At 38.1% G+C, this 12,005-nt stretch overlaps 1 protein-coding gene across 1 annotated transcript in view; it reads left to right on the forward strand.

The window, feature by feature from the left end:
• LOC124544730 (26S proteasome non-ATPase regulatory subunit 13) overlaps positions 1–9,070 on the forward strand; it is a 36,001-nt gene extending 26,931 nt beyond the window's left edge. Inside the window, exon 7 of the mRNA XM_047123380.1 lies at positions 8,870–9,070. Within this exon, the coding sequence (XP_046979336.1) occupies positions 8,870–8,968 (99 nt within the window). The 3' untranslated portion in view covers positions 8,969–9,070. The remainder of the gene's footprint in view (positions 1–8,869) is intronic.
• Positions 9,071–12,005: the final 2,935 nt, after the last annotated feature.

Raw genomic sequence — 12,005 nt, forward strand, 5'->3', positions numbered from 1 at the left:
ACAGATGTTGACCTATTATTGACAAAATCAGACAAACATAATACAGGGTGTTTCAAAAAGGACTGTACATCTTTGATAATTTGTATAAATTAGTTCAGAGTACCTACAGAGGTGACTGTAGTGTCAATTTGTAGGGAAATACATCAAGTTTTGTCTAGCGTAGTTAGCTAGTGACGGTCGCACCATAAGGAATGCTAGCAACAGTTGCATTAAAGATGGTTGCCTTCACTGGACACGAGCATGCTAGTTGTATGTTTTGGTTTGAACAATCGAAGTCAGCGACAACAGTTCAGTGTAATTTCCATATCAAGTACACTAAAGATCCTTGTAGTAGACGTACAATTCGAGTGGTATAAATAACCAATAAGACGTTGCAAATAATCAGGTCGTCCAAGCACATGTGTGGCCCACGCATTCCCCATACCTGACACCACTCGAAATTTTTTTTTTTTTTTTGGGGTGGGGGGGGGGGGAGATTCATTAAGGATATTGTTATATTGTTTGGACCTCCTGTGGCGGCTTCTCTACCTAGGCTTAGATCAAGAATTTACACCACCACTGAGCAAGTTATACCCGCAATGTTACAGTGAGTTTGGGAAGAAATTGACTTCCGATGGGATGGGTGCAGGATAACCAACAGAAGCCACATACATCATCTCTAGTTTGGGGGGAGGGGACAGAACTTGTATTTCCCCACAAAGTAACACTAAACCCAGCTTTATATCTTCTTTCAATAAATTTACACGAATTTTAAAGTTGTGTAGTCCTTTTTGAAACACCCTGTATTAAACTCTGAAGATTTTGCATTAACTTCTTTTTTCCGTCTGTTGAAAAACCCCTTCCAAATACTGAATCTAAATGCTCTTCTACACTGAATATGAAAAAAATATTGTGTGTGTTCATTTTGAGATTTCTATCCTCCTAAAATGTTTCCATCGAATGAGGTGGGGAAATATTACTTCATATGGGAACGTCTTCAGAGAGAAGTAGCAAGAAATCACACTGCAGATTGGGATTGAAGAGTGAGCATACCAAACATCTGTCTAGGTTGATTTAAAAAGTGTTTTAAATGTGAGTGGAGAAATAAGGCTGTGGAATATTGGAAGAACAACAATTTGCTAGGCCTGATACATCTTAATCTAAAAACATTCTCTGTTTCAGTGGCATCAATATCTTTTACAGTTTAGTTTACTCAGAAATGTAATCTTGTCAAAGAGAAAATATATTGGAAGCAAAAAGTAAAAAGAAATTAAATATTGTTGTGTGATAATATTTATGCAAATGAGAAGTTAACACCATTGGCAATTGGATAGTGTAAAATCATATGTTTTAAGAGCATATAAACACTAATTTACATTTAGACTTAAATAGCAGTGCTTGGATGATGGCAAAAATTCTATGATTTACTTAGTAGTTAAACAGTATGAATTAATGTAGATTGTTACTCACCACATAGGAAGGCATTGAGCAGTCAACAGGCTCATGTTGTTTAAGCTGTGAAACAAAGCCCTTCATCTGATTCATGCGCACGTGCATGTTTCCATACATAAGTGTGTAGTGATCTCGGCAGGAGTAAGTGTGGTACAGTAGAGGTCTAGGGTGTGGAGGGGAAGGATACCTGGGTAGAGATGGAGGAAGTGCTGCCTGTGGGAGTGTGTAGAGATGTGGGCTGCTCAGTGCAGCATCAGGGATCTTTGCTATGGATAATAAGGCGAAAGGAGAGAATCAGAGAAGGGGAAAGGACTATGTAAGTGCACTGGGGGTTGTATGCATGTGAGAGGCTGGAGTGGCAGGAGGGGAGGGCACAGAGTCAGTTGGACAGAGATTGCTAAAGTTTGAAGGGGGCGGCGGTCGTGTACAGAAACAGTGTGTTGTTTATAAAGTTCTCGGCTGCTCAATTCAGAATTTGTAGCGTTCGTGGGAACAGTTCATATGGCACAGGCTGTGAAGCAGTCTTGAAGTCAGTACACCACATTGTGACATTTTGCGGCATACTTGGCAATTGGTGGGTCCAACTGTCTCGTGGTCACATTTTGCCAGATGCTATTTGTATGGGCAGACAGCTTGTCTGGAATGTGGCACAGTGATTGCAGCTAAGTTGATAGACCATGTGGTTGCTTTGAGGCGATGGGAAATGACCATGGCAGTGGGAGGATGTATGGGATAGGTCTTCCATCTAGGTCAACTACAGGGATATGACCCATGTGGAAGGGGACTAGGAAGAGGGGTGGAATAGGGGTGAGTACAGATACTGCGTAGGTTGGGTGAGCGGTGGAATACTATTGTTGTGGAAGGGGTAAGGTAGCTATTTCCCACCTTCGGACACAAGGGGAGGTAATCAAAACTTTGGAGAATGTGATTAATTTCGTCCTGTCCTGGGTGATACTAAGTAGGGGGGGGGGGGGGGGGGGGGGCAGGCAGGGTGTGGCCAGTCAGTGAGTACGTATGAGATAGTAGAGGTTTACAAGATGGGGAGGGTAGTTTGTCTGCAAAGACCTCAGTGAGATACACTTGCTTATTCAGAGAGGGACTACTCATCAATGCAGATGACTAAAGGTGGCTAGGGTGTATGGAAGGGACTTAATTTGGTGTGGAATGAGTGACAGGTGTTGAAATGGAGATGTTGTTTTCAGTTACTAGGTTTGATGTGGATAGAGGTACTAAAGGTCCCATGTGTGAGTTGAACCTGATATTGAGAAAGTTGGTGTGGGGAGGACTGAGTGCAACAAATGGGGAGGAATGTGGATCAGATGCCCTTATTGTTTGATTACTTTTTACTTTTGATGCAGTAGTTGGTGCAGAGATAGGATTGTTCTTAGTACTGGTAGGTGACCCCCTACATCCAGAGGAAACTTCATTTCAAAGGAATATTAACGTTCTGTTTTCCCTGGTAACTGTAAAAGTCACAGACACCCCTGGATCTAGGCATAACTTACTCTGTGAAAGCAGAATACAGAGCAGATCTTGTGCAGAGGTGATTTTTTTCACTCCTCTAGCAAGAGGCATTATTGAAAGAGAAAATTTGCAGGATACATTCCATGGTGTGACTTGATTGACAGCTTTAATCGTTTTTCAAGTTCTGACTGTGGTAAATCATCAATTGCAATTGAAGCTGATTTATGCACTAAGAATGACTGGAAATTCATTACAAGTGTTTTAGTAATTTAGGTACTTCAGGATTTTCTCTTGTAGTCAGATTTCTATTCCCCAGGTGGATGTAAGTGAGCTGTGTGATGATTTTGTGAAGGAACGCAGAAAAATAGATCATTATGGAGGTAGTGACAGTGATGATAGTGACAATGAGGAGAATTCACCTGCAGTAAGGGTTGGTGTAGTTGTGCAAGGGCTTCATACTATTAGCTCTTTTCAGTCGAATTCTTGCAGTGTAAACCAGTTGGAGTGATGACTCTTTGTTAGTACATTATAACAAAAGAAACAAAGATCTTAGTTTAATTCTGTCACAGAAGATGATGGTTTTTAGGAAATTTTTCTCAACTTCTGTGTCATTTTGTGGGTGAAGTAATGTTTCAATAAAAACAGTGTTATCTTCATTTTGAAAACTTACTTTAAATCACCAGCAGCTGATTTAACGTATGACCTGAAAGTGAAAACATATTGTTCATTTAAACTATATTTTTGTTTCTAACTCATGATAGCTAGTGATTAATAAATAGTTGCACTATATAAGAAGTTTGAATTCATGTTCTGTTGCAGTCAGTTGCTTTTGTAGACATTTATTTTTCCATGATGACATTTCTAAATGCCTGCCATTCCATCTTCAGCTGTGCACATTTGCTTATGTATCATGAACATTGTTTCTTTACCACATTGCGAAATTTTGCAGAAGTAGTTTTTAAGACAGCTATTGTAAAAATAGTTAGTATAGAAACAATGTTCATGGAACAAATGTAAACATCTGAAGATGTAATGAGTGCAAAATGAATGTACTCTCTAAAATACATTTTTTGAGGCACAGTGCGTACCATGTCAGGAAATTAGTGTTTTTCGTATCATTGCATTTCCCCATTGTATTAACGTCACAGACACTACGGTTTTGACTTTACACACTAGGAACACTGCTGTCATGTTGTGTGACAAGACGGCCCTGTGAGTTGAGCAAGTAGGTGAATCAGGCCTTTGGGTTACGAAAGGTTGCTCATGCCTGACCTGTAGCAATCCCTCATTATGGAGAAAAATATTTACTACTGAAGTAGTTCAAGAGATCATATAAAGTCCAGTAATTCAACGAGCCCATTCCAGACTCTAGCAGTAACCTTTTGAATTTCAAGCCAATTTTGTTTAGTAATATTAATAGCATCTTATAATTAGAGAGTTAGTCAATAAATTAACAATGTCACGTAATACAAATTTATCCTATATATTTTGATCAAAGTTGTTACATGTGTTGAATTATTCACTGTGTAGGCAGTTGGGTACACACTACATACTGAAAATTATACTTCAGTTCCTTTATGACCTTCTTGATGGGGCTGTCTGTATATTTAATGATACTTAAAATTTTAATAGGAGTACCAATCTTAAGAATTTTAGGTTATCCCACAAGTTTGGAGTGTGAAGATTTGTAACCATTTTACTTATTTTTGTGAAGATGATTATTTTTACTGCTTTCCTAATTAGGGTATTAAACATGTCAGACCTTTATTCAATTTTATAACACTTTGGCAGATAAGAAATCATAAATTTTAGTGGCATAATCATTTTGATTGAAAACAGACACATTCTGTTCGTTTGGAGGATGAAAGTGTTGCCATTGGCTAGATACTTGTTAATTTTATTAATTGTACAATAAATTTAACTGTGGAGTTGTTTCTTTCACTATTCTGACCTATTGATTCTACTACGATCTTAGTTATCTAAGTTGTTCTCTTCAAGGTATGCTAACAGGGTCAGTTTTGTGTTTGCATTGATGCTCTTTACCACCTTCATGGTTGGCAGTGAAGACCATTAGTTAAGGCGCAACTATTTTGGAACATTTAAAATTGCTGTTGCTCCTATTTTGTTCAGGTGCACAAATTTCTGGCTGTATGTTCAACTTAACATTTCATTGAAACACTGTATTGAATGCTAGCCAGCAGCAGATTTTGAATTAACACGTGCACTTTCGAACCAGACTTGACTCCACTTTAGTTATTTTGTTTCTATTTCATAGTAAACTTTTTCATTTCATCAGATTTATTTATTCATTCCCTTCTCCCTTTGAATCTAAACTTACACATGTTCACAGGTGTACTGGTTTCTACAGGTGACTAGTATGGAATTATATGAAAATAGAATGTAAATTAATAACCAACTATGGTGTGCACACACTTTATTCAACATGTAAATGTCACTACAGATATTCGGACTTAGGTTATGACATGTTTGATACGCCTGCCATCATTGACAATGACGTGGTGCAGAAGAATTGCGAAATTCTGCATGACCCACTGAAGTGCCAGAACACTGATGCTGTCGATGACCTCCTGAATGGCTGTATTCAGCTCAGCAATGGTTTTGGGGTGATTGCTCTACATATTGTCTTTAATATAGCCCCAAAAAAAGGAGTAGCATGTGTTCAGATCTGGAGAATATGGCAGCCAATTGAGGCCCATGTCAGTGGCCTCTGGGTACTCCAGAGCCAGAAAGGGGTCTCCAAAGTGCTCTTCCAGAACATCAAACACTCTCAAGCTTCGATAGGGTCAAGCTCCGTTATGGATGAACTTGATTTAGTCGAAATCAGGGTGACTTTGGCCAATGGGGACGAAATCATCTTCTGAAACCTTCACGTACCGTTTAGTAGTCATCGTGCCATCAAGGAATATCACACCGGTTACTCTGTGATAGGACATTGCACACCACAGAGTCACTCATTGGAGGGTGAAGAGATTTGTTGATTGCAAAATGCGGATTCTCAGTCCCCCAAATGCATCAATGTTGCTTATTTTCGAACCCATCCAAATGAAAGTGGGCTTCATCGCTAAACCAAACCATACCATGCGCATACTAATTCCCATCATGCCCTGCAGCCAGCCATGCGAACCATTCAGCAGTTATGACGATTTTCTTTCATACATATTTTTTTCATTCATTCATTCGTTCATTCATGTCTTCCAGTGTGTTTTCTTTATGCTGCTGTTACTCGTTTGTGGTTTGGAATTACAGATATGTTTAACATTATATTTTAATTTAGGCCACCATCAGCTGTAACTTGGTTCACATAGTTAACAAACTACGTTAGAAGTTGTGCTATAGCGTCCTATTTGTAAGTACTGTTTTTTCTATAATTTGAGTCTTGTTGAAGATTACAATGTTTCCTGCTTCGATCTCTTTTTATAACCATCACTCACATAGATAATGTTTTCAGATACACAGTAATGACAATTTGTTGAGATTGGAACATCAGCCAGTAAAATCTGTTGGGAGCCATATGCATAAATAATTTTGAAGAACTAAATGTGACGTTTTCTAATTTTTGCATAAAGAAAGTGGTCACTGGTCGTGAGAATCATTTATTATGCCAGAAGTCATTAATAATCTCTTATCATACATCATAGTGCCAATAAAGCTTTTGTGATTTTAGAAGGCAAGTTGTGGGAGACCCACTGAAAATCATCTGAAGTGCTTCGAATGTCATTAAAGAGACTGATGAAATTCCAGTTCATAGTGAAAACTTTAATTGGCATTGACGGAAGTGGCAGTGTATGGACATTAGTATTCTGAACTTATTCTAAATTATTCATTGTGCTCTACATTTAGTATTAACAGCACCCACATCATTTACGTGTACGTTCTTACAAATATGACACAAGGATATCAATGCCTTAAAAATTTCTACTGCTTATCATTAACAACTGCTGTGCCAGCTGGTGTGGCCAAGCGGTTAAAGGCGCTTCAGTCTGGAACCGCGCGACCGCTACGGTCGCAGGTTCGAATCCTGCCGCTCAGAGCCATTTGAACCATTTTTGAACAACTGCTGTGTTTCTGTGATATCTTTTTGCCATATAAATACTAGAAATGTTTCAACCTAGGAATCCTCAAAGTGTATATTCAGTACTTGATGCAAGGAAATGGCATTAAAGGCTTCAATTAAATTTAAAAAAATTGTATTTTCACCTTGAATTTAATTGTAAGGAAAATTAATGTTGATTCTCAAAGTTCATATAGCCATTGTAGTAAATAACACCATACCAATTCAATAACCTACTGATGTCAAGTGCATACAATTAAAAAAATCCATATTAAGATGTAATTTGTGTGTGTGTGTGTGTGTGTGTGTGTGTGTGTGTGTGTGTGTGTGTGTGACAGGAATGAAGCCACTATTGTATTGTCGACACTGCAAGTCATATTTAGGGCACATGAACTTCAACATTGACATACTTCCCTCAGTGTTTAGTCATTTATACATTTTTCTCAAGAATATAATAATTCCAATCCCAAAGAAAGCAGGTGTTGACAGATGTGAAAATTTCCGAACTATCAGTTTAATAAGTCACGGCTGCAAAATACTAACGCGAATTCTTTACAGACGAATGGAAAAACTAGTAGAAGCCGACCTACGGGAAGATCAGTTTGGATTCCATAGAAATATTGGAACATGTGAGGCAATACTGACCCTACGGCTTATCTTAGAAGCTATATTAAGGAAAGGCAAACCTACGTTTCTAGCATTTGTAGACTTGGAGAAAGCTTTTGACAATGTTAACTGGAATACTCTCTTTCAAATTCTGAAGGTGGCAGGGGTCAAATATAGGGAGCGAAAGGCTATTTACAATTTGTATAGAACCCAAATGGCAGTTATAAGAGTTGAGGGGCATGAAAGGGAAGCAGTGGTTGGGAAGGGAGTGAGGCAGGGTTGTAGCCTCTCCCTGATGTTATTCAATCTGTATATTGAGCAAGCAGTGAAGGAAACAAAAGAAAAATTCGGAGTAGGTATGAAAATCCATGGAGATGAAATAAAAACTTTGAGGTTCGCTGATGACATTGTAATTCTGTCAGAGACAGCAAAGGACTTGGAAGAGCAGTTGAACGGAATGGATAGTGTCTTGAAGGGAGGATATAAGATGAACATCAACAAAAGCAAAGCAAGGATAATGGAATGTAGTCTAATTAAGTCGGGTGATGTTGAGGGTATTAGATTAGCAAATGAGACACTTAAAGTAGTAAAGGAGTTTTGCTATTTGGGTAGCAAAATAACTGATGATGGTCGAAGTAGAGAGGATATAAAATGTAGACTGGCAATGGGAAGGAAAGCATTTCTGATGAAGAGAAATTTGTTAACATCGAGTATTGATTTAAGTGTTAGGAAGTCGTTTTTGAAAGTATTTGTATGGATTGTAGCCATGTATGGAAGTGAAACATGGACAATAAATAGTTTAGACAAGAAGAGAATAGAAGTTTTCAAAATGTGCTACTACAGAAGAATGCTGAAGATTAGATGGGTAGATCACGTAACTAATGAGGAGGTGTTGAATAGAATTGGGGAGAAGAGTAGCTTGTGGTACAACTTGACTAGAAGAAGGGATCGGTTGGTAGGGCACATTCTGAGGCATCAAGGGATCACCAATTTAGTATTGGAGGGCAGCGTGGAGGGTAAAAATCGTAGAGGGAGACCAAGAGATGAATACACCAAGCAGATGCAGAAGGATGTAGGTCGCAGTAGGTACTGGGAGATGAAGCAGCTTGCACAGGATAGAGTAGCATGGAGAGCTGCACCAAACCAGTCTCAGGACTGAAGACCACAACAACAACAACAACAACACATTTTTCTCCTTCATTTCATCTATTTCAATTTTAAATTAATTAGTGTTAATGCTTTAAGAGAAATTGTGAATATTATTGTACTAACCTAAGTTTTCCTTCTGCTTCACAGATCTCCTCCATGGTTCAGCGCCTCGATGTTTGGTGCAATGATGTTAGTGCAATGGAAACGCTCTTGGAAACACGTGCTCATGAATTTCTTACTTTGTAACAGCAGTGTTAATTGTTTTATAACAGTTTTGATTTCATTTGCTGAAATGTGTGTATGAATGAGAAGTGGAAATGTGTGATAAATCATCCATCTGTAACATTTTTCATAGAGTTTTAATGATTTCCTCCTCTGTCACTCCACCTGTATGCTAAAATACTACTCCAATACATGTCATAATCTTTCTTGTGATAAGTTTGTCAGAAAATTAACTGTTGCTGACAAAGAGAGTTAGTAAATTTGTAAGTGTTTGTATATTGAACTAGTTATCTTCCAGAAGGCCTCATAGTAAACACTAAAATTCCTTCTTCATGAGAATACGTTTTACAAATTCTTACATTGTAAACATTTTAGGGAGAGCAGGTTACTAATAACAGCGATTGAGTTATTCCATAAGGTACCATCTTACTGTAAACACCATCATAAGCAAACTTTTTGAGTTCAGGGTAAACTATCAAAAACTCACAGGGTAAACCTTCAAAAATGCATTGGATTGTTCTCTAAGATTGTCACCTTGCATCACATGAATATGTGTACTTATTGCTTTCTGTATGTGTTACAAAACTTCGGTAAACTATTAGGTTATAATTAAAACCTTCATGTATGGTGGCATCCATGAGATAAAACTTAGGAGTTGGCATCATAGTTAGCATTTTGGCAAATATTTTATTTGTTCACCCATAATTGGTGAAATCAGTTTGTTCTGTGCCCATGTGCAAAACATAAATTGTAAGCTATTCACTCTTATTTATTTTGTGTGTAATTCCTTGATTGGGTTGGAAGTATATGGGTACTATATTAGTGAAATCATTGCCCTTTCACAAACATATAAAAATAAACTAGGCATTTTTAATTATGTTTGCTAAAATCTTTTGCCTAGCCATAATTGGAATATTACAGACATGTCAAAATTTATGCCCATTCCTTGTCACCAACAAGACAATAAATATAGTCATTTGTACATTAAGCTCTGTTACGTTAAGTTGCACAAAGTCAAATTAGTGTGTCACATTCATCTACTGAAACATTATTAAATTAAAACTCGTACCATAATAAATGGCACTTTGTATTGATCCAAAGTGATTCTTTTCGCAATTTGGATGTGTTGTGTCTTTCATTTTGATGTGATTATAATCCAGACACGCATAGTGGCATCATGACAACACTACAGGTAATAATTACAAAAGTGCACTAATGTAATAGAGGCTGATTCTCAGGTGACGCCACCGCAAAATAAAATGCTTTAGGAAATACGGATTCTTTGATACCCCCCCCCCCCCGGCCCCCCCCCCTCCCGCCCCCCCCCCCCCCACACACACACACACACACACACACACACACACACACACACACACACACACACACACCACCACCACCACCACCACCACCACCACCACCACCTTTTTTTTTTAACTGCTACACTTTCATGCACTAAAGGAAGTTTCAGAAATACAAATATCCCAAAGGAATAGATTTTTAATTGTTTGTTTGGGGTAACCTTAAGAGGCGTTAGGCATTGTGAAGCAGGACCTTGACTATCTTTTGTCGCATCACCACCACTCCCCACAGCTGCCACAGTTTCTCAAGAAGCAGCACTATCTAAATGATGACCCAAAGTTCAGGCTTTATGTTAAATGCCAGTAAGTTTGTGAGCTAAAACTATTAAAAATAAGTTTTCTCTTTGGCACAGTTGTAATGGTTTAATAACTCAGTATTTTTACACATCATGGAACTTTACATTATTTGTCATATCTTATTAAGAGTGAATGTTTTCAGATGGTAATTGAATCCCTTTCTGTTATGTGCTGTCATATTGCTCATTAAAAGTGAAGACAGTGAAACATTTGAAAGATAGCTATTTATTGATACTTTTGCATATTATTTAAGTAATAAGTTATGCATAGTACTGAATCACTGTGATTAAAGTCCTTATTTTCTCTTCTAAAATGGATAGATAATATACCGTATTTACTCGAATCTAAGCCGCACTTTTTTTCCGGTTTTTGTAATCCAAAAAACCGTCTGCGGCTTAGAATCGAGTGCAAAGCAAGCGGAAGTTCTGAAAAATGTCGGTAGGTGCCGCCGCCCGCCACAACTAACTTCTGCTGTCGAATATATGTAGCGCTACACAGGCATGGTTTGTAGGCACAAAGGTAAATACTGGCGCCAAAACCTCTGCGTCAGTAAATAATTTTTTTTTAAAAAAAAAAAGGTGGAAGATGAGCTTTTTTTTCTCCGCCCCGACTTCCGACCACTGCATTTTCATACATTATCCAACGAAGTAAATACAAACTCCGTATTGTTCATCTTCGAATGTAGCAGAATTTCAATGTACTATGAAAATCCGACTGGCAAGACTGTTTGGGATGTTTGTCAATATGGCCAACTCTACGTTCTGAAATTTTTCCTACCTGTGACAACAGATGGTTGCTAATAGGAACTTTTATCAATTGTGAATCACATGCAGTATTCTCTTCACCATAAGAATAATATGAATACAAACATTTTGCCATGTTTTCTTTCGTGTTTGCTGCTATCTCGTTTAAATCCTGCCTGCCTAATAAACTACGAAATTAGAGTGAGACAACAGCAAACGCGGAAGAATATACGTATCATGTTTATATTCGTATTAAGTGACACAGTCAGAAATGAAGCACGGCAACTGACTAGATTTTCAAATCTAAGATGACTCTAATTTCTGTGCAGAATTTGATGTACTAAAGAAGCGGCCGCAAAGATTTTGAAACGGAGAAAAATTTTCGCCTAACTCTCGTTCAGAACGTGTTCTATCATACGCAGTCTATTATTTGGTTCTTGTTGATCACTGTCAAAGAAAGCAGCAGTGTAAGTAACAACAAATAGCCATCTCTTGCCATTGTTTCGCTAATGAGACGATTCCTCTCTCTTTTTTGTTATTGTTAGCGGCACTAGCGCGCACAAAAGCAAGCCATGCCGCAAGCGGCGACAGTCCGTAAACACGCACTATCAGAATGCGACAAACAATGCATGACACAGTACAGTAATGCATTTTCAGCTTAGA

Source organism: Schistocerca americana, chromosome 8 (assembly GCF_021461395.2).
Source record: "Schistocerca americana isolate TAMUIC-IGC-003095 chromosome 8, iqSchAmer2.1, whole genome shotgun sequence".
Lineage (NCBI taxonomy): Eukaryota > Metazoa > Arthropoda > Insecta > Orthoptera > Acrididae > Schistocerca > Schistocerca americana.